At 43.6% G+C, this 23,387-nt stretch overlaps 1 protein-coding gene across 5 annotated transcripts in view; it reads left to right on the top strand.

The window, feature by feature from the left end:
• RTN4 (reticulon 4) overlaps positions 1 to 22,068 on the top strand; it is a 40,326-nt gene extending 18,258 nt beyond the window's left edge. For 3 of the 5 annotated variants that reach the window (XM_057382147.1, XM_057382156.1, XM_057382164.1), the window contains 6 exons: positions 11,618 to 11,825; positions 13,683 to 13,821; positions 18,786 to 18,855; positions 19,500 to 19,546; positions 20,534 to 20,592; positions 20,998 to 22,068. In XM_057382147.1, coding sequence (XP_057238130.1) covers positions 11,618 to 11,825; positions 13,683 to 13,821; positions 18,786 to 18,855; positions 19,500 to 19,546; positions 20,534 to 20,592; positions 20,998 to 21,040 — 566 coding nt within the window. In that variant the 3' untranslated portion in view covers positions 21,041 to 22,068. Of the gene's footprint in view, positions 1 to 4,735; positions 4,913 to 8,416; positions 8,448 to 11,617; positions 11,826 to 13,682; positions 13,822 to 18,785; positions 18,856 to 19,499; positions 19,547 to 20,533; positions 20,593 to 20,997 lie in introns of those variants that run through there. The other 2 variants (XM_057382173.1, XM_057382184.1) reach the window with 2 other exon arrangements.
• Positions 22,069 to 23,387: the final 1,319 nt, after the last annotated feature.

Raw genomic sequence — 23,387 nt, 5'->3', positions numbered from 1 at the left:
GGCTAGAGAGCAGCTGCTGTGTATCTTGGACTTCGTGTCAAGGGGTTAATTGCTTAGAGCTACTTAAAAGAAAAAAACTGAAACAAATCACWGCACTTTATAGAAGAGCTTTTGTGTTAGTTCTTTTAAAGAGAAACCTTTGCAGAGGGTCTTTAATCATTTAGTRGATGTAGCAGGCTTGGGGGTGGCAAATCCCTGCCTGGGGAAGGCAGACCCTCACTTTSGTCCAAGGAGGACACAGTGGCTGCTCTTCCATCTGCGGGAAGCTGCACAGTCCCAGCTGCCAGAGCTGGGAGTTTGAACAGTCATCACTCTCCCATCCATGGCCCAGTGCARGGACAGATCTGTCCACTGTACTGTGAGCTGGGCTGGGGAGCTGCAGCCTSTCACTGTTGTGTTCACTCTGGAAAGCAGCTGCAATTTTCATTTTTGACATGCTGTGTTGCTTGGGAAGAAAATMTTTTTCTTTACTCCAGGAGAACACTTGCTTAAAGCTAAAGAGAGGAACATACCAACTCAAAAATAGGCCATTATTTTCTGTATTTTCTTCCATGCTCTGCTGTGTTGCAAAATACAGAACTRGACTTCTGAGACAAGCCACAAACAACAGCAGTTGTCTGCTTTGAATACCACACTGCTTAGGCACAATTTCAAAGTATCATTGAAGAGCTAACAAGGAGGGATTGTTCATCRCAAGGCCAAGTGCATCTGTGCATGTGTTTGGCCTTCTGAAACTACCTTTATTCTTTGGGGTTTTTTTTTCTACCCATCAGTGGAACTGAAATAGATTTTACTGTGTCTTTAAGACTTGAGGAATTCAGCTGGTGTGATGGTGTGACTGAAGCTTGTTAAAGCTTTAATCTGAGCTGCCTTACTGGCGCACTTAAATATATGGTTGTGGAATGCTTACTTAACAGTGCTGCTTTTTGGAAGCTAACCTAAATGCCGGGGTGTTGTAATTTCCCACAGCCTCAATGGACTGTGGGGAGCTAACAGGGGTTCTAAAAAGATTGCAGATAGTTTCTAAACATCTCCACTCTGCTGAAGCAAAAAGCTTTGAAGAGCCTTCTGGGTAAAAGATTCGTTAAATGGTGGCTGGCACACCCTTGGGTAACCTGCACATCTTCATGGCTGCACAAATATAAAAAACGCACAAATATAAAAAACACACAAATCCAAAAAACCCCAAACCCAAGCAACTTCAGAGCAGTAGGTAACAATTAGAACAATTTCAAGGGCAAATGCCCCCCTGCAACACCAGCAATTTCTGTCTTGAATACAGTGGGGGTTTTTTTTTCAGACTTGTATTTCTCATTAGCTGCTGTATTTGGCTTTGAGCAAATGGCCTTGTTTCTCTGTCATCCTCACCAGATCTCAAAATACTCATTCCTAAGCTCCATCAATACACTGTCTGGTAAGATATGACCTCAGAGGGTTGCTCCCGTGGGTTCAGGTGCTGCTGCCCCAGCTCCTGCAGGAGGTACGTGCAGCAGCACTGGGAGAGCCATGGATTAGGGCCAGCCTGTGTGACAGGGCTTTAATGCCATCTAGTGTTTGTCATCGAGGTGGAACCTCAAGCGCCTGCTGGACGGGAAGGAATCCATCCCAGGTTTGGAGAAATTCCCAACTCTTGAAATGAGTCTGAGAGGTGATAGCTAAATATACACATTACATATCTCAGCCCTTCTGTTGCATAGACTTGCTTCTCTCATGCAGATCATTAATCCTTCTCAAGCTCATGCTTTCCTTAAACCTGATTTTGATTGATGGGAGGTGGAGGTTTTGATATTATTGAATTACAGACTCAAAACCTCTGACCACAACAAAGTTACATACTAAAATGGAAATTGGCTGTTYAAATCTCTATGTGTACATATTAAGCATTACAATAATATTTGGAAATAAAGTTGAGATCTTTACCGTCAAGACACTCAGTTTCCCACAGCACCCTTGTTTCGTGGTGGGTTTTGACCATCAGCACTGCAGACATTCCTTTCAGATTAAATCTAAGTGGTTTATTTGCTTTCATTACAGGCACTCAGAAATGCAGCTAATTATTAATATTTTACAGTTCCTGAATTTWCTTGAGGGAACAAATACAAAGGTGATGTCCAGGTGGGAAATATGCTTTGAGAGGGTGGTACTAATGCTGAATCTTTCTTTTTCCTCCCACGATATGGGGACAGAAATCAAATAACTCCTGACACAAACCAGGTCATTGCAGTTGTGTGAAGCTTAAAGGACTTTAGAAGTTCTGCCTGATTCCAGCTGTACCCATTTGGGTAATTTCTGTTAGTTTGTGTTTGTGGTGAGTTAAATGGAGCCACTCAGCAGGTGGGAGGTGTTCAGTTTTTTTTGTTGTTTTTCACTGGAGGACTTGGAATGTCTCTAAATTCCATTTAATTCAACATAAAATTCTTGATTTAATTTAATCTCATTGCATTCTTAGATTCTTTGCTTGTTCAGCTCATCTTTTATGCTACCAGGTAAATGGTAATAAATGGAGAGTTCCATTCCARGGAAGAGAATTTGTGGAGGAGTAGGAGGAATGAGGAGGAAACCAAACCCAATTAGTGAAACTTTTCTGAAGGAAAGACACAGACCTTCTGTGGTTCATTAGAACTCTTGGGATCCCTGTTGAGAGGCAGTCTTGTGTAGCCGAGGCTGCTAAAAGAGCAAAGCCTGGGGCAAGTTCCTTCAGCRTGGCAGAATTAGGAAGAAAAGAGAGCTTTTGGGGTGAGTTCCAGCTTTGCCAGGAGCACAGATASACATCAGCACTGAGGGAGAGCAGAAGGAGGTGCAGTGCGAAAATGCTGCCCTCAATGACCCTGCACAGGGTAATTTCATGTGTGAGTGGGTAAATTATGGCCCTTTGGAGCGTGGGGCGTTCCATGACACGTGTTCAGCATTGATTGTGTCTGACTTGTCTGGAGGACCTGATAATGCCACCTCCTCTGTACTTGGTGCTCAAACRTTGCTGTGGAGGCAGGTGTGCAATATCCCTACTGAAAATAGAGCTTCTCCAGAAGTCTGGCAGTGCTGGTGCCCGGTTTATGTGCAGAGCAGGGTCCCATCTTGCCTGAAATGGGAGATGGATTTCGTTTTGGGCGTGTTAGCATGGAGGGATGAGAGCACTGAGTATGCAAAGAGCGAAGAGGAGGATCTGGAGGGCAGGGAGGAACTCCTGGGGGRTACTGAGGGCACACTGGAGATGAGAGGAATGGGACTGGTGATGCAGCTGCTCTGCTGTGGCCRTAACAAACTCTGGTTAGAGTTACATAAAAGCCCTATTTTAAGTATAAGATATAAAGAATATAAATATGAAAGGAAGAGGCTTTGTGTATCTTCAAAAAWTTGATAATTAGTGGAAAGACCTCTGAAAGCATCACCTTTTTGGCAAATTTAGTTACAGTGCAAATACGGAGGGAGACTCAGATTTTGGTGGTTTCCAGTTCAACTTGAAGCAGATTTACAGACATGTTTTGTACTTCTTTTTTTTGTACAGTGCAACTTTTCACATTTGTTTGCACTGTGATGTTGGAATATATACTCCCCACATCCCTCCTAATTTGGATTTGTCCAGATTTACCTGTTGAAATTGGAACTGAAATGCATGTATTTGTCTAAGTTAAAAAGAGATGTAACTGATCTTGCTGTCAAAGGAGGCCTTAAATTTATGTAGCAGTTGAAGTCATAAACAGGGCTTTTGGGTATCTTTATAGTAATCTTTCTCAGTGTAAGATTGTTCTAATGAAAAGTGAAACTCTCTATTTAAGGTCTGAATTGGGATCTCTAGCCTTCCTGGTCTACAGTATTTTTGTGGAAATGTGGGATTGCCCTTTTCTAGTTCCTTAGAAAATGGTGTACTAAATTTTTAGTACAGAGGCTTTGGAGCAGTGCTGGGAAGATTTTAGCTTTTTGTTGTCAGCCCCAGATCTTAAGGGACTCCAAACTGGGAAAGAAGTTGTGAGGTTTTTTTTTTTCAGCAGGGATGGAAACAAAATGAYAACATGATTCTCACAGCTCTTTTCTTTCAGGTGAGTTCACGCTCTCCTCATATTTGTGGAATACTTTCCATGTGTTACTTTCTATATGTTGTTACTGTAWACTTTCAGGTTCCCGTTTTTGTTTCAGTGAAGGGAACAGTGAATTGTCAGGTCAGCAGCTGCTGACAGAGAATGCTGATGTAAAATAGAAAAGGGGAAGGTGCTTGCTTGTAGGAATTAGGTAAAGGGCTGAGTAACTTTTTCTGCAGCCTTCATTAAGAGGAATAAATATGGCTGAGCAGCTCCTGGGGACTAAGATACCAGCAAAAGGATTAGTCGTGTTCTTCATGAGCCTCTGCTTTTGTTCCAGGCACAGAAAGGGTYCTTTTCTGTTTCCCTTCACTCTGCTTGTTGTGAAGGGAGAGGTGGTACAAAGATGTCTCTGTTAGTCCTCCAGCAGCCAGACATTAGTTTACAGAAACCCGAGGGGAAGCCATACATCTGGGAGATTTGTAAACGCCTTTGAACCTCTGTTTGAAAAGCAATCTATTTAAAGCTCGTCTGGTGACTACTTTTAGCAGGGCCGCGAAAAGCCGCTTAGCGCGGTCGGGCTTTGCGAGCCCTCGTTGCCATCCATGCAGCGGGCCCGCCGTGCCGGGAGGAGCCGCTCCCGCCGTGCCAGCGGCTCCTTGGGCTGCGCCGGGCGCAGCGGGGCCGTGCGGTGCCAGCACTGCGTCAGCTCCACACCCCGTCAGCTGACCCGCTCCTGCAGCACCAGTGCAGCACCACTGCGGAGCCCGGGGAAGCCCATGGTTCCCTCCCTGGGCTGCAGGTCGCTTCTCCCGCAGCTCTCCCCTATTGGAATGCATAATTGATAAGCCCAGCTGGAGAGATGGACAGTCAGCCGAGCAGTTGGAAGGATAAGGGTATTTATTCTTTCACCTTTTTTCCCTTATTTTATTCCTTAAAGATGCCGTGGGTTGTTTYTAGCAAATGGTGTTTGTAGCATGTATTTATTTAATTGGGAAATGTAGCTGAAGATGTGGGGTCTCTTTGTGCCGCATGCCGAATTGTAAAAGCTGCAGGATACAATGGGTAAATACGAGCAAAGCAGAAGAATAAATAATTTATGTACGTGAAACAGCTTGTGTGACACTGCAGATCTTTTCCAGTCCTATATAGAGCATAATAATGAAGGGCTTGTTTTGCTGTGCATGACACAAATACCGGCATAGTCCGAATCTAGTCCATMTTCCTTGGAAATTTCGAGATTATTAATAACCCAACAATACTAACCATTAACTGAAAAAAAAAAAAAAACCCAAACCATGTAGTCTGCAGGTTGTATTTTAATATTTTTAGGAGGAAAAATTGCATGCAGGCTACAGCAGGGTAGGGGAGTTTTCTCTAAAATTCTGTTTGAAATCTACCCTTAATCATGTTTGCTTTATATCTTTCATAATTCTGTTGAATTCTTGGTAAAACTGTGTCTGATTTTTCAGAAATTACAGCCATAATATCAAATTGTTTTAGGTAAATAAGTAGCTAACCTTAAATTAGTGTGGTGCTGACCTTTGTTCCTGTAAGCACCAATGGGAGATCTCCAGTGTAAATCTCTGTGGATCATTACATTAGTGCTCAGTGTGTTAGAGTTTAAGCCTTATTTGAATACGTAATCTTCATACTTTATCAACAGGACAAGCTTTAAAAAAATTTAATCATCTCTAGATACTTAAATATACTTTAAAGGGCCCTGTTGTGCTTGGTGCTTGTGAAGTTTTCCTTGTTTTTTTGGAACTATTGTTCAGAATCTGAGTTTTAAAAACAATTTTCTATTTGAACAAAATTGCTAGCTGTCTGAAATTCATAGAATGTTCTAAATATATAGCAAAAAAAGCCCTGCAGTGAAAACACTGCCCCTGCACAATCAGGTTCTCAAAGCTTAATCTTTCATTAAAAGTCTGTAAATTATTAGGAAAAAATATTGTGCAGTGTTTAGTAATGTGTTGTTGATGCGTAAGTAATTGAAGCGTTCAGCACTTCATACGTCAGGCCTGAAATACTTGGGGATGGGAAGAAAGAAAAGAAAGGGAAGAAAAAAAAGGGATGAGGTCAGAAGRTTTTGGCAAAAATTGAAAGGCAAGTTCCTTTTTTGTGTTCAGACCAAATTTTCAGGTTTCTCAGACGAGCAGGGGTGGTGCTGATCTGAAAGCATATTTCCAACCCTGGAATTTAAGGCCTTGAGAATAATGGAGTCTGTTTTTTTGGTTTAAAACCCATGAATTGCCCATCCTGAGCAGAGATCAGGTTTTAAAGAAAATAGAAGCAGAAATGAAGGTTTTTGGGGAAGCAGAAGAYCCTGGTTCCACTCCTCTTGCAGCTGTTGTTGAAGCCTGGTTTAGTGTTGTTTTTTTGTTTAGAACAAGTTGAAGACACTGTATTTCATGTTCTTCCTTAGGTCAGACTCCAGTGGTATGGAAAATGATGGGTAAAGTTCAGGGACTGATTGCACTATTCATCAAGCCCCAAAATAAATATAGAAGCAAGTATTGCAACATGCTTCTTTCCATGCTAAAAAATGGCTTAAAATAAAATCAAATCTAAAACCTGAGACCAGCAAGAAGTATGGTTAGTAGCTGGACTTTGCAGCTGAAACACTACCTTCTAATAAATATTATCTTAAATTTAGATTTGTTACATGTGTTGTAGTTGAGGAACCACCATAATGCAAGTGGTACGACCAGTGGTATTGGTTAATACCTGTGGTATCAGTCATCTAGATAGGCAGGATGAAATAGTCTACCCTGAGGGTAGCATGATTTTAATTTTTAATGCTCTTAAAGATAGGCCCTATGGAGTAATTGGTACTAAAATGTAACATTTATTTATTTAATTTTTAATGATTTCAATGAATTGTCAGGTTTTAATGGCTGAATATTGGTATGATGAACAGCACATATATACTTCCAGGTTATCCCAGGATTCTTTTTTAATTATTGTGCAGAAAATCAGCTTGGTTAAATGATGGCAAAGATTGCATAAGCAACCTTGGTCACGAGTATGTGGGGCTTTGGAATTGTTTTCCCAGTTGGTACATTGTGCAGATGTGCATGAGTATATGGCCAAGTAGAAATAAAAGGAAAATGTTGCTTTGGCTCATTAGGTAATAGTTGGGATTTTTTTTTTTTTTTTTTTTTTTGAGGATCTGGTAGTGTTGGCCTTGTCATTCTAGCATGTACTTGTGAAATCTGTATCAGTGTTCTTGCTGGGGATCGTGGTGCAGATGTGCCAAGCCTGAACAGTGCATGGTGCAGCCTTGTTTTGTGCCCTCTGGCACCGAGTTGGAGTCGCCCGCTGGTCCCGCTGGACGTGTTGCTCTGCGGGGATGCCTGTCCCTGGGACAGGGACAGCTCTGTTGGTGGCAATCCCACGTGCTTGGCACCGCGTGCAGCCCTGCTGTCACCACCCAGTTTCTCCAGCCTGGSGCTGGTGGTTGATCCTGGTTTGCAAGGAGACAGTCAAGGACCCAACTGGCTTCTGACCTGTCCGATGAGGGTTAAAGGAGGCTGCAGTTCTGTGCTCCAGCCTCTGCACCTTTTAGGATGTCACCCAGGATTTTGAATAATCTAATCTGATGCAGGAAGCCTTGAAAATGTCAAACCCCAGTCTGCTAGTGGTGGTGGTGCTCCACACACCAACCACTGGGTAGCTGATGGCTTCACTTGGGGGTTGGGCTGTGTCCAGTGGGGCTGCCCCACTCTGGAGGAACTGCAGGGTCAGCACTCAGATTCTCTGCACAGATATAAGAAGAAACCCTGAAGATCATAGTCTGTGTGAGGAGGAAATTTATTAAGTAGAAAAGGCCTATCTGAGCCRAAGCGCAGAGCAGTTTGTGTTCATGGATTTTCTCCCCAGCAGCTTTTCCTGCTCAGCGACAGATGGGACATTGTGCCCCAACCGCGCTGAAAGCTGCCCACTCTCGGCACTGCTGTCCCATTTCTCTACTGGCACAACTCTAAATTGATCCAGAAGAGGCTCTTCCCTGTGTGTCTGCACTGTTATTAGGAGAATATAAAGGATCTGCGCCTATCTCTCACATTACAGAAAGCTTCCAATGTAACAACTCTTGTAAATCGCACAGTGTTTTTTTCCCCCTCTCCCCTCCCCTTTGACACAAACAGCCGTTCTTTGGCGCTGAAGGCCGGGGTTTGTTGGGCTGTAAATACTGGCTTGAGGGGAGTTGTTCATTGTGCAGGGAGCCCGTGGCATCGCAGCTGCATTCCAAGGACTTAGCGCGCAGGCAGCCATTGGCGGGGCGGCCGCCGCTGCATTTGGGATGGCAGCGGGCGGAGGTTGCGTAGCTCCGACCTCCGAGTGCCCTCGCAGGAAGTGGAAAGCGCCGGGAGCGAGCCGTGCCAGGGCTGGGTGCTTGCAGCACGCTCAAGATGGATGCCAAAATGGGTTAGTCCCTTTTTCCTGGTTTTCTCTGGTACACGTGAACTCAACTGGCTCGTAGGTCTCGCTTTTAATTTCTCTTTCTAGAAAAAAAAAAGAAAGAAAAAAAGACAGGGTTGCTTGGTTCAGAGGATTTAAAAAGAGGATTATCAGGTTAAATATATTAGACTGCTTGTTTTTGTCATCAAAAACCGATACGACTTGCTCAGTTTTAAGTTAAATATCTGAAAACAAAAGACTTTAAAAAATACAGTGCCAAAGCTGTCGCAGCACTTGCTTTAAAAGCAAAATGTAACTGGATGAGTTGTGCATGTAAGGCACGGATGGTACAGGACTATTTTTAGACGTGCCAAGTGACAGTTCGTGCTTACCAAATGTAGGCAGCTGTTCTTGTTTTTAGAATTGGCCTGCAAGACGTGCATTAATATTATTTATTTTATTATACTTAATATTGTATAAAATGCAGTTCAGAAAGGTTTCCATAAGGAAAGATGTCGTAGGGCTGTTGCTGAGAATTGGTTTGGGGGTTTTGTTTTTCTGGTTTTATTTTTAATCTGCTRTGAATATCTTGCGTGTAAGTTAAAGCCAGAAAGCTGCTTCTAGCAATGCTTTTAAGCTTTTCCTTTCAAAATAAGTGTAAAGAACCTGTTTCTGATCAATTGGAGAATACAAATCAGTGGTATCATTTGCTTTCTTGGTCTGCAAAATTAMAAAGCAGTTTTTCAGTGATTTAAACACCGAATTTCCTTTGAGGAATTTACAATGAAACCAGATCTGCATGTCAGTAAGGTGAGGCTCGTTTGCTYGTTCTCCAAAAGGAGTGGAGATGGAACGAGGAAAAATGTTTTATGTGCAGCTTAACTGGGAGCTCCTGGCGCGGGSATTTTTCTTATTGATTACCGAGAACAAAAGACTTGATGGGTCGCTAAAGGCCATTTGGCTTTTGCTGTGTGCTTTAATTCCAGCAATCTACCTTTGTTTCTGGCATTCTGGAACTGTCACACAGATGAATTACTCTCTTTGCATTCCTTATAACTGGTATAATGCATTAATGCATGGAGTGATTTCCTATGGAGCAGGAAGAACCTAGAGCTTTAAAGCTGTGCATAGAGGAGGGAGTCTTTCATTTACAGAAATAATGCTGTCTGCAGACAGGGAGGAGTAGGGCTCATACTGAATGTGTCACCTGATACTGGGGCAGAACCAACCTCGAGTGCATGGATGCTCAAATTGCAGCATTTAAAAATAAACGTAATTTCAGTACTTGCAGTAAATACTCCAAAAGAAATGAGGTTTTTTTTTTTTTTCTGAGATTCCTTACACGAATTAATTGCCAAATTAAAAATCCCTAAACTGGTTTTGGCAAGACTGGTTGGGAAGATCTCACCCAGCTGTTATGGTTCCTTGCAGCTCCGTTTAGGTTTACAGGTTACAAGGATTCTTAGGTCAGTCTCACAGTTTGGTTGATGTTTAATGCAAGGTGTACAGACACAAACAGATACTTTTGTGTCTGGAAGCAAAGAGAGAACCCAAAGAAAAAGTTAAATTTTAGGGGTTGCAACTCACACAAAAGCAAATCTRCGATGACTTGATTTTTGTTTGATTTTTACAAACATTAAAAAAAATTGTGTTGCTTGGAGCCTAGGCTGCCGTGGGAGGAGGAGTTTGGATTGGAGATGCCGGGCTCTGGGCATGCTGCTCTATCTCTCAGCCCATATGTTTGTGCAGTCACATGGTGGCAGCTCCAGGACCTGATCTGGTCGGCTCCTGGCTTTCAGGGATGGTTTTGACACAGCACAGGCAGCCAGGCTGGAAGAAAGGAGTGGGATGGATGGTGGTGGAGGGGTGAGGCCCTTTCCACAGCACTTCTGGTCTGTGATGATTTGAAGGCGTTGGTGCAGCTTAACCTGGCTTTGTCTGTGAAGCAGAAAACTTCTACTGAAATGTGAATTAAATATTGGGTAAGCTGCTTTGCATTATGGTGGGTTTAAGTTTCTSACCGTGGTTTTTGTCTTTCCTGCTATGCACTACAGTTTCCCTATGGGAATAACTGGAAAGGACTTCAGCTCTTGAAAGTCTGGGAAAATATACCCCAGCCTCATGGGTCTTGGCATGTTGTACCTACAAAGGGGCTGCACAGACTTTGCCCTACAGAGGCCACCAAGTACTGAATGTTGGTGCATGACCATGTTTTCATCCTGCAGGAAATAATAGACATTATATTTAAAATTTTTTTACAGCCATGCAGACAAAGAATCTGTTCTAAGCTGTGATACACTGTTTTACTGTTCATTTTGATGATGCTTAGGATGAGATAGGATTATTAAATATGCAGTGCAATAGTAATTATTTTTCTATAATTTATCTTGAACTCTCTAGTAGGTTATTGCTGTTAACAAACAGATCTGCAATGGGTGTRTTAAGCCATTACCTATGACTTGTGCAAGGGTGCAGTTTGCTCTGAACAGTGATGCTAAAAATGGCATAATATTGTGCTCTCTAATGAGGGTCACTTAAGGAAAACTAAACTTGGTTTGCAAATGAAGCCTTTTGCATTGGAGCACAGTAGATTTAGCCTGGATTGACATTTCAGGGAGAGTATTCCCTCTTGATGGCTCAGTCTGTCACCCATAATCAACATTATAAAATCCCATGGGAATGCTTTCATCAAAAGAAAACAAAATGAACTGTTAATGAGTCTTTGAGCASTGCCATTGCCTCTACCAAGCTTGGATAGATATAATGGTTTAGAGATCTGTTGGTGTCTTGTAATCTGTCCTAACAGGGAATTGGAATCAGTCTCTCCAGGGAGTGACCTCCACAAAATGCCCGACAATAAGAGGAAATGAAGCACAAACTGCTGTGGTTCTGGTGCAGAACAGAGCACAGTAGCTGAAGAGATGAGTTCTGACATTGCTTAAGGGCAGCATTGTTTTTAAATTTTAACAATTGCATCTGGGGTAATCCTAATAGCAGTAATCCTGATAATCTGAAGTCCAGAGCAGAACCAGTACYAAATAACCTAGTTCTGGGTTGATTTCAGCTCTGGTTTGACAGAGGTGTGCAGGTCCATTCTCRGTGACTCTCAGCAGCTGAATGAATAATGAAAATTTTACCATCTTCATACAGCTGCAAAATGTGTCTTGTTCTAATTTCTTACCTCTTTTAAATTGCAGTTGTTGACCTCCTTTACTGGCGAGACATTAAGAAGACCGGGGTGGTGTTTGGAGCCAGCTTGTTCCTGCTGCTCTCATTAACAGTGTTCAGCATCGTGAGCGTCACAGCCTACATTGCCCTGGCCCTGCTCTCTGTCACCATCAGCTTTAGGATATACAAGGGAGTTATCCAGGCAATCCAGAAGTCTGATGAGGGCCACCCCTTCAGGTGAGATTTCTCTTTTAATTAAACAAAAGTACGTTTTTTTGGACAGCAGCAGTGTTGGTGGTGCCAGAAGCAATGGGTGACACGTGCTGGAAGATGTTGCATAATAATGTAAATAGACCCTGCACTGGAAAATGTGTTCCTCACTTTCAGATTTTCTCAGAAATCATAAATACAGAAAATGGGCCGAGGGCACAAGGAATTGAAAAAAAAAAAAATCAGATTAAATTTAGCAGGGTTTTAAACCATGACAGGGGGACTACTTTAATATTTTTGAAACTTTTAAGAAGGCCCTTAAAATATGGTTTAGTGTGCAGCAGTGTTGCTGTGCTCCCCACTTGCAAGGCTTCCCTGTCAGTGATAGGATCCAGGTACCCACTGTTGCAGAGCTGCCTCTTAAGAGAAATAAAACCTTATTAATCTGTGTKGGAGGACTTGCAGGAGTGAGTGTTTCCGGTTTCCATGCCAGCCCTGTCCCACTCTGCACAGCCTTGCTTCTCCCTTTTATTGATGAGTCTCCCCTTGCACCCTYCAGAAAGTTCTGTTTGCCCCTCTGTCTACAGCCCTCTTACTAATTTTGTGGTGTTCCCTTCCTGCTGTCTTCTGTGAGGCAAAGCARAATGTTTCTGTAGGTTTCCCTCTATTCCTCCCAGACCATGTGCAGTGGCTCCTTTTCCAGTGGAAGCCAGTCTGTGGGACAAAATTCTGGGGAAAAAACACCCCACCTTATTCGGGTGAATAATTCCCAGTTTAAATTGTCTGTTTCTCATTATCCTAGCAATATTTTTTTTTTCTTAGCAAGAACAAGCAGAACTTGTTCTACCTGTGCTCTTTCTGCAGTTTGTTTCTAAAAATACTGGTATTCCTAAGTAGCTTCCAGACATTCTTGTCCAATATACCTGGTTGCTTACTTTTTTCTGTATAGTTTACCTCCAGAAAGGGTATTTTTACATGAAAAATCCTGTGAGAGCAATTGGATTTTGGATGCGGGTACTGAGTATCGTGTGGATGAGCTGGGAAGGGTGAGCAGATGGAAGCTAAGGATGGATGGCAGAATGTAGCCTTGAAATRGCCACTTGCTGCAGTTACCATTTGAAGTATTTTCATTTATCTTGGACTTGCCACAAGGTCGTGTTTAGTTTTGCCTTAACTGACATACAGGGAATCACTGTGCAATTTTTTAATTTAAAAGAAAAACAAAAAACACCCCAAAGCAGAGTCCCACTAAAAAAAGTTTAACAACTTTTAAATGAGTAAAATGAGTTCCCTGTTGTTGCAGATGTGCTGCATTTCTCCTTCTGCCTCAAGCATACACATTAGATAAATAATTTATACTTTGTTTAAAGACTCTAAAGTGCCATAGCCACTGCAACTACAGATAAAAGTAAGAGTGGAGTGGAAAGAACATGTAACCAGATAGGGTTTTATATCTTTATGTAAAAGAACTGCTGTCCCTAGCTGTAAAATATTTTTTTTTAGCAAAGGGTGAGAAATGTAGCTGATTTTCCTGTGCTATAGTATGTTGCAGTTGGTAACTCCACAGGGGCCCTCAGGGGCAGAAATGGATACATTGTTTTTGTACGACTCCTTTTCCTTGTCTTAGCCTCCCCACCTTTTTTGCCTGGTGCAGGTGACTGAGTAAATAGGAGAGAGAAAAAGATGATTTTCTTCTCTTCTAAGAGAGTATGGATTTTTGATTAAAGAATAAGTTAGTGCTGTTGTGTTCTGTCCTTTCAGCATTCCTCATAGGGTGAGGTTTGTCTSTCTGTAACAGGGAAAGGAGGTTATAGTGATACTGTATCCAGCCCATGGATCCTGTTGGCAGCACTGTTACACTGAGCTTTCCTGGCTCTCTCGCAGGGCTTACCTGGACTCGGATGTGGCTGTGTCGGAGGAGCTCATCCAGAAGTACAGCAATGTCGTGCTGGGCCACGTGAACGGCACCGTCCGGGAGCTGCGGCGCCTCTTCCTCGTCGATGACCTGGTGGATTCCCTCAAGGTGAGTTTGCCTCTGTGAGGACATTCCTTCTGACCCAGGTTAGCCAGGCCTGCTGGTCCTTGCAGAATGAACAATGGCTSTGCTTAAGTAAATAACGAGGTGTAGTTTGCTCATGGGAGGTGGTGTTTGGCACAGGGCTGGTCATCGAGTGCTGCCTGCAGTGATAGGGATAACTGTGAAGGATAACCTGATCTGCATGTGGACAGAGCAGTAAAACAAATGGATAGCAGAAGTAAGCTCAATGCCCTGTTCCATCTCCTTGCTGATGCTCACAACAGGAATCTTTTTAAAAAACAAGCCATRCTGCAGTCTGGGCATTTTGGGATGTGTGTGTCCCTCTGAATAACCTGGGTCTGGGCTAGGTTTTGGAGTTTGTGTTCTCTTTGTGGTTAGTGCACCGTTCCCTGCCCTAAACAGGACTTCTTGTTCCACTTTCTGCTGGAAGAGTGGGGGCTGAGCAATGCCCTTGTATTATTGGGAAGGTGGACACTTGTTCCAGCCCCTGGATCTGGGAGTGAAAGCTGCTGCTTTTAATGATTTGAGTTACTGAAATGGGTTTGCAGATGACCCAGYGTGAGCAGTGCTGCATAAGAGCTTGAGTACATCCATGTAGAATTTCACAGAATTTATTGAGAGTGGCAGAACTGACTGTGAAGAGTAGAAATAAACTAAACAAAATGTTGCAAAAAAAAMCCCAAACAAAAACAACAAAACATACCAAAAAATCCCTCCAAAATAAAAGAATTGGCTGAAAACCCTTTGGTTTTGTCTGGGGGAATTATATTCTCTCCTTTCAAGCTGTAACCGCCTTTCTTTGTTTTTTAAACTGGCGTTTCCTTTACCCAGTACAGTGTGTTGTCYACTTCTTTTTCAGTGTGCCTAATCTTCTTGGAAAAAAAACTTGCATTTATCCCACAGTAAATCCCCTTACTTAGTGCTTTGTAAAGTCCTTTGAGTTGTTGTGGGGTTGGGGGAGGGGTTCTTGTGAAACGTGGGGAAAACCAGGAAGGCTGTCCAAGTCTTTGTTGTATTTGTGCAGTAGAAATCTGCAGGCAGATCTCGGGATCTTACCCAGTTTGTAGATCCAGTTTCTTACAACGCTCCAAGTTAAACACAGTTTGTGCCAGAAAAGCTGCACCCGATGCCCTGCAATGCTCCTGCCGTGAGTCAGTTCCCTCTGGAAGCAAGAGGAGGTGCAAGGRGGCTCTGCTGCTCCTGGGACAGATCTCACTCCTCAGGAGGCAGAGAGGTGGAGTATTGGCCTGGGGGTTGTGCAATAATCTCYGTGCTTGTAAAATGCTGTGCAGGAAAAGGGTTTTTGGAAGCTGGCTGTGCATTCCTTTTGTAGTTGTTTTTTTGGGACATGACCTATAGTGCTGCTGCTTAAGCAATGTTTGGATCTGATTATCAGCAGCACAGAAAAACTCACAAGGTCCCTTGTGTTTCTGATTCAGCTTTTGTGATCTGTGCCTTGGTCTGAGTTGGGAGACTTTTCACACCATTTGTRTAGGGATCACAACCCCTTGCAGTGAAGGAGAAGGAAGCAGTGAGCTGCCAGCTGCTGTTCCAGTAAATGTTGGTGTAAAAAATGAGGCCTTCTGGAGAAATTATCTTAGAAGCAGAGTTAATTCCAGCCAGAATGTCTTCAAGGCACTCTAATCACTTTAAAATATTACAGTCCATAGGAAAGATGTGTTTATTCAGCTGAACTAATTCATTTCCCCTCTCTCCTTGTGACATTTAAAACGTTTTATGTAGGTTAATTAGTCTAATTTATGGTAGTTGGAAACAACCCTTTATCAGAAACCAGTGAATGTCAGGACAGTTCACAAGCACAAGTTACTGATTTTGAAGAGATTGTGCTCGAGGAGAACACTGGGATGCTAGGGTCTTATGTAATATAATGGCCCTGGTTTAAAAAATAAAAATATCTTGGCTTGTGTAGTTTAAACATCTTCACTATAGGAAACCACATGTTTGTGTATAATTCAAGTTACAGAGCTTTAATGTAGAAAATGTCTGCAGGTCAGTTTATTGTGTGTAATAGTTCTGACTGTAAAATCGGTCTTGTTAAGATTTTTTTTCTTCTTTATTAAACAATGCTTCAGTCAGGGAAGTCTTAAAATGGGCTCTAAATATTTATGCAGCACAAGGAGAAATTCGTCACAGCTCTTGAGGAGCTGTAATTCCAGAGGAACCCTTGCCAGAGCCCCAGGAGAAGCTACATTTTGTCCTGGAAGAGCCTGTGCTGGCACTGGCCACGGCTGCTTTTGCACTTGCTCAACTGTGGCTTTGAGGAACAGAGCTGTGCTGTATTCTGAGTATTCTATAGTAAAGGGGGGCACAAGGGTAGTTCTGGATTTGCACATTTTGACTGGCAAAACTGGGTCCAGTTCATGAGCCACACAGGGCTTTTACTGGTACACACATCCTTGCAGGGATCAGGCTGAGCCTCCCCTCGTCTAGAGCAGATGGGAGGAGCAGTATCAACTCTGGAGTTCGATCCTGGGCTGCCTTCTGCCTGGTATTATTTTTTTTTCTTGTCTTAGACCTTTATATAGAGATGTTTCAGGGGAGGTTTTTTTGTGTTTRTAAAGGTCTCTTAGGTGTGTTGCAGACAAGCCTTGTTGTGTTTGTGAGGGTCTCTGGGTTTGTGTTGTTTATAAGAAAAGCAAAGTAGAGGCCAGTAGATAAACGTGGTGTTGAGATGGACTCTACATAATCCTGGGACAGCTGTTTGAAGTGTCAGCAGGGTGCAGAGCGAAAAGTGGTGACATCAGGGTCCCTCTCCCACCCAGTAATTGCAAGTAAAGGGGATTAAAAACTGCACATGTAGCAGTTTATGGTTCTACCCTGATGCTGCTCTAGACAGACTTTGGGTGGAGAAAAGCTTTGTKAACTCCTGGACTTTGATCTTTCTTGAACCATAAATTAAGTGGTCACTGWATAGGATAGTTCTGATAATTGTTGGACTTTGGGATTGATTTGTGTCTTGTTACCCCTGTGCTTACATAAACTCMCATTTTCTACCCTGGGCAGAGTCAACAGCAATGTTGCTGACTGCTRTGCTGGCTGGGTGGTGCTGAGCTTCAGGAATTGTGTCCATGTTGAGCAGGTCATGGATAGCTGTTGGGGTGGAAGAGAACCATTGTGAGCCATCACACACTCTCAGGGCCTCTTTGCCCAGTGCAAGCTGGTGCCTTTCCTCCCTCTCTGGAGGGTCATGCTGCATGTGCAGGCTGCTCTGACATGGAMGTGTTTGCTSCATTACRATGCCTGGTGCAAGGAGGTCAGCTCCAGGCTCACCCTGGCAYTGCAGGGCAGAACTGGGCCAGGGTTTGAATCAATAATGAGGGAGTTCAGCAAATTCTGCTTTATTTTTCTTGGAAAACCTGCCAGAATGCTTTAGTGGGAATGCAGCTGCTGGAAATGGTGCAGCCTCTCCAAGGGTTAACTTTGTGCCCCTCCCTGGTGCTGCTGTGTCACATCTCAAAAGTGCTGATGGATAAAGAACTGCATTACTTGCAATTAATGCACCTGAATTTTGAACAGGATCAGTTTTGAGTGAARCTCTTGAAATCAACTTGATTTCATCACAGAGGTCATGGAATTAAACTTGTATTGATTGTTGCATCCTTATCTTGTTGCTGGCTGTTGATTTTGTTTGGTTTGGATATTTTACATCTTTTGATAAGCTAAAATTGGATGTTGGGGTATGTAAGTTCAGAGAACCTTGGCTGCAGGCTGCAGTTATCAGGATCCTGGCCCACACCCACAGTCCTGCACCATGCGTGGTTTTCTTGCCAGTGCTTTGTACCAATCCATCCTTCCCTTGGGTGCTGCTCCTGCTGATGGGAGTTTCCCCTTGRGTTGTTCACTGTGCCCAAGTCTGCTGTGCCTGGTGCCAGTGCCAGCCTTCCCACGGTACTTGTCTGTCTGTCCAGGGTTCTGCTGGAAAACAACCCCAGGTGCTGATCTGACCAAGGGCTGGGGGTCCCTGCTCTGTGCAGACCAAGGAATAAACACTGGGAAAGCCACTGTTTCTGGCTGCTGCTCAGCTCCTCTTGCAACTCTAGAAGAAAGCGGCTGATTTTCCTTGGGAGGAATCCTACCCTGAAATAGAGCTGGCAGCCCTGGGCCTCCTCCCACTGCTATAGGTCAGAGGTGTGCCTGGGACACTGCACCTGACACTTTAACAAGGGCAGACCTTTGTGTGGAGCTGGGAAGGGGAGCCTGTGCTGCTTGGGAGCAGGACAAGTGCTGTCAGCAGGGAGGGGGAATGGGGCTGRGATTAAAAGCCAGCAGTGGTGGCAGTGTGAAGCTTTAGGGATGTCTTTGCCTCTGAGCTTGGCCCTGACCTGGAGCCAGCTTCTAGGCATGTTAGGGTACTGTTGACTCCTCTCTCCTAAATTTTTTAATCTCCAAAGTGCCTTTGGGTTTTTTTTAAGGTGAAAAAGTGAATCATGCCCACCCTACCATGCCACCCTCTGGACAGACTTTCCCCATGTGATAGAACCCTCTGCTTGGTGTGGTTAGAGCATGGCTGGGCAGGTGGGTGGACACTTGGGTGTGGCTGCAAGGCCATCACACACAAAAGCGACCTCTGTTGTCTCTGGCTGTCAGGCACCAGCCCTTTGACCTCTTCTAGCCTGGTCTGTCCCCTTTCAYTGGAGGATGGGAGATAGGAACTGTGTTTGCCCATCATTCCTCACCGTGGAATTGGCAGAGCCCTGTTGAAGGCACAGGGCAGTGTTTGGTCACTGCTGACTCGGGCTAAATTCATCCCCATGACCTGGACGCAGGAGACCACGTATCCTATTACTGAATCCTTGAGCCATCTCATCACCCAGCTCTGGTTACAGGAGGTGAAGTGGAGTTTGGGCCTGTTTAGTTTGTTATTTGTGTTTACAGCAAACTGTGGTGTGTCCCGGTCACACACTGACGGGCTCTTTTTCCCTYTGCAGTTCGCAGTGTTGATGTGGGTTTTCACTTACGTTGGTGCCTTGTTCAATGGTCTGACATTACTGATCCTGGGTAAGTGTTATGTAMCTGGCACACAAAATAACCCTGGTGGGGAGCAGTGGGGTCTAGTCAACACTGGGAGGCTGTTCCTGTTGTCTTCAAATATTGCAGATTTAGGTCCTTTTTTTTTTGGTAACACAACAGAACTGGTCATTTTGAGTTGTGCTGTTAAATTCCTTGAGATTACTAATTTTCCAGACAGTACACTGTTTATGGGCAGGTTTGTTGTGCTTGTCCCTGTCAGGGTTAGCCCATCTTCAATGTCATTGCTATGCTGGGACTTYGGAGGAGGTGCAGGATCTGCTGTGGCTCAGTCCCACTGCAGGATTTTGTTTCTTGGATCCCAGGGTAGGCTGGCTTCAGATGTCAGAATCGACTGATGCCTGAGCAGCCTTTGGGAAGAATTTGCATAACCCACAGTGAAAAAGGGACCTGTGACCAAACTTACTGTACTGTTGGTGAGACCTGGAGAACAGCCCAGGCTCCGTTTAACAGGGATTATTTAATTTACTGACCAACAATTGGTGCATGGAGCTTAGTTATTTCTTTTCCTTGTACCTTTTTGCAAGATGTGTCAGTGTGGAAGCCAGTCTTTGTTCTGTCTGAACACCATTCCTGTTTGTCAATATTTATACATTTCATATGCTCTTTTCCAGCTTTGATTTCACTCTTCAGTGTTCCTGTTATTTATGAGAGACATCAGGTGAGTGTTTAATAGAATTCATTAAACGTTTCATAAAATCAGCTCTGTTTTGAAGCAAAACCAGAAATAAAATTCGTTTTGGTCTTCTGAGATCTTTAATTCAAAAATATGCTTTTACCCAAGAGCCAGAGCCCGGGAATGCAACTTCAGTTTGAAGTTCAGTTTCCCTTTTCCTTTGTGTTGGAAGAGGCTTTTCAGGCAAAAAGTCATGGAAAAGTCTTGATGAACCTGCAGCCTTTCTGTGCTGCWCCAGCTTTGGTCTGGACTGGGCATGGTGTGTTAATTGTGCTGTGCCTTTTGGAGCTGATACTCAGGATTGGTTTCCCAAGGCTCTGTGGAATTTGTAGCCCTGGCAAAAACAGGAGGTGGGAGCTGCTTGCTCCAGTCCAGTGTTGCTCTTGCGGAGAGAGTCCCATGTAAAAGGAGGAGGCAGCAAGGAGCCAAAGTAAAATGCTTTTGATTAAATTATAGCCAGGGCTGTCTTGGGCAGGTCACTGCACAGGAGGGGGCAGCCAGCTCTGGCTTAGCCGTTCGTCTCCCCTTTCAACAACAAGGCTGCCGTGGGGGCCACGCTGGGGCTGGGGGGAGGCAGGAGCAGATGGTGGAGCCTCATGGTGTCCTCTCCAGGCTTCTCCACAGGGAAAGGAGCCCTGGAGCCCCAAGGCAGGAGCATGGRCAGTGTGTGGGGCTTAGCCCGAGCTGCTCAATCCTCTGGCCAGGCTGCAGCCTAAGCTGGTTACCCAGCCCAGCTAAGCAGCTTTGCTGCTCCATGGGGCCCAGAGGAGCCTGGCTCTACACCCACAACTCGGGCTTGATGGACCAGGGCAAAGCCAGGGATTGATTCTGCAGTGGGCATGTTCCTGGAGTTCTGGCATCACACTGGGAAAAATACCCTAGGCTGACCTCCCACTTGCTCAGAGTTCTACAGTACTCTGCTGGACTGCAAAGGGACAGCTGGGCTGTAACTTTTGTCTGCTTCAATTCCAGGCCCAAATCGACCATTACCTGGGACTCGTGAACACGAATATCAAAGATGCCATGGCAAAGTGAGTTGGTTTGGGTTTATTAATTTCCCTTTGTGCTGGTGACAGTTCCTGGCACATTTGCAACTTCTGTCTGGGACTAATGGGTTCTTCCATGTGCCAGGCCAGGGAGGGAAAAGGTCTCTGATTCTGGGCTGGTTGGGAAATCAGCTCCTTTATTGCTGACACTGTATTGAAGAGAGCCTGTATTATTTCTAATGGAAATCTCTGTATTTCAACCCATTGGTGACACCTGAGCCCCTCAGCAGGTGCAATTGGGGGGGGTATGGGGAGTTCAGCAGTTTCACTGGCCTCTGAGCATAAAGCTGRGTGTTGTGAGGGCTCTTTCCACATGTTGATGTTTGTGTGTACACCTTCTCTGTTTTGTCCATTACTCAAATGCTATTCTTTTCCTTCTTCCTCTTGCAGGATCCAAGCAAAGATCCCTGGGTTGAAGCGCAAAACTGAATAAAAATAGCCTGAAGCAACTTATCAATAGGAAGTTCATCTTTTAAGGGGGAAAATACTCATTGGATTTACACGGGGAGGGTCAGGGAATAGCAAACCCCTTGACATTGCAGTGCAATTTCACAGATCTTTATTTTTTAGCAACACAGTGTTTGAGGAAAAATAACTGTTTTGACTGCCATGTGTTTCATCATCTTAAGTATTGTAAGCTGCTATGTATGGATCTAAAACTAATCATCTTTCCTTATCCTGTGTGCAGCACTGGCTAATACAAATGACTGAGACAGCTGTACATTTGCTTCATCAGAGGTAGTTCCTGCTGCGTTCTGGAGGTGTAGAGCAGGTGGGGCAGAGGAGAACACTTCCCAGTTTGTGCACTGTGTATGGTCTGTGTAGATTGATGCAGATTTTCTAAAATGAGATGTTTTAGAAGAATATACCAGTTTAGCAAGTTTTGAAAAATCTTGCCTTTTTGGTATGAGTATAGCTGTATTGTGATTTTATTGTTTTATCAATTGCCAATATATATATATATGTGTTTCACAAAGCTTAGATCTTTCAGCTGCTCCACAGTGCTTTGTACTTCAGAGAACTGACTGAGGCCTGGATGAGCTCCAGAGCACACAAGCTTGAGAAACTAAAAAGTCTCTGTAAACACTGGCATCTGTTGGAAACAACAAAAGAGAAATGAACAAAGAACCTCCACATAGAGTAAAAGAAAATTACAGCATACACTTTGTTGCACAAATGTACAGTAGTTGATCTTGAGCAAATAATTCTCCAGCTCTCAGACTCTGATAATCTGTGGACCGAGTATCTAATGCTGCAAATGTTGTTTGGAAACTTTAAGCCCTGTCCTGTTATGCAAGAAATGATAAGTGAAAATTTATACACTTGCAGTTTGAGCTGTACTGAACTAAGTCTGTGGAATGCATTGTGAAATGTAAAAAAAAAAAAACCCAACAAAAAAGCAAAAAAAACAAACCATCCCCAAAACCCCAAGTATCAATAAAGCTTATAGACATAAAATAATATTGGTATTTGGTGTTCTTGAGGCAAGTTTAATACTATTTGTGTTTATTTTAAGTTCATTGTGATAAATATCCATTGTCCATGATGGTGGCAGTAGTGTCCAAGTASAGCACGGTGCTGGGTGTGTTTGTCATGGTCCCTTTTCTCTGCAGTGTGAAGGAGGTTGCTCAGGGCCAGCTCCAGTGTCCCYGGRAGCTYTGGAGGGGATARCAGGTTCTTGGATTTTTGAGMCAGGAATGGTAGATGCCATTTTCAAGTTTGAAGGAAATAAATCCCAATAATCTTTCCAGATCAATGTGTTGATTCTGATTTAAGAGCTGGACATTGAAAATTCGTGTACAAATTTATTTGAGATGCAATTTTAAATGAATGGCATCTCGACCATTGAAAAATATAAATTCATGCATTAATATTTCAGTTTACAGTAGAATACAGCGTTACTTCTGAGCATTTTATACAGGAAGCCAGACCATAGAAACATAGAAACCATAAATCAGTGTTTTCCTGACAGACACTATTGCTTGAAGATATTTCTCACATCACTGTTGATTAATTCATTCTGCCACGCAACTGGTTTTATTTGGGATACAATCAACGTGGAAGGAAGGCAAACATGAGTGGTTACAACATAAGCAGAGGTGCTCACTGATGTCACCACCTGACAGAACAGGATTTGATCCCGAAGGTTTCTTTAAAAAAAAAGACTGCATAGGGACTCGTACTGTGTATCTGACAAACTGCTCTGCTGTATAGTCATATAAGGCATTAATAAATTCAGTTGTAAAAATAAAAGGTGATTCTTTGAGGTTGCTGAAGCACTTTGTGTGTTATATAGACAGGAATCCACTCCTTTAATGGGATGTTTTTGCTACTTTTCTATGCAGTGGGCAGCAGAAACCGACCAGGCAGGAAGGTGCCAGAGTTGAAAATCCTATTGTCCTGAACTGGGACTCTAAAGCACTATTGCTTTTCAGRGGCTAAATGTAAGTCTAAATGTTTTATTTTGGCCCTTATTTTTTTTCAATTAAGAAAGGTAATTTCAAAACGTGGATGTTGGTCCATGCCCAGAATTGAATACATATTTTGACATTGCGAATATTTGCTATTCCTTTCTAAACKTTCTCCCATTCCACTATCCCTTGATTTCTTGGTTGTGACAAAATGTTGTAACACATAGTGAAGGGCTTGAATTACCACCCAGGCAGCTCTGGTGGGATCTCAGCTGTCCCCCAGGCCAGGACAAGGGGCTGTGTCAGGTGAGGGGGAAGCAGGGATGGGRAGAGGAGCCCAGAGTCAGCCAGGCTGAGCTTCTAAAAAAA

Source organism: Malurus melanocephalus, unplaced genomic scaffold (genome assembly GCF_030028575.1).
Source record: "Malurus melanocephalus ecotype Western Australia unplaced genomic scaffold, MMel_1.1 scaffold_13, whole genome shotgun sequence".
NCBI lineage: Eukaryota > Metazoa > Chordata > Aves > Passeriformes > Maluridae > Malurus > Malurus melanocephalus.
The sequence above is the reverse complement of the archived record's forward strand: the minus strand, read 5'-3'. Positions and strand labels throughout refer to the sequence as shown.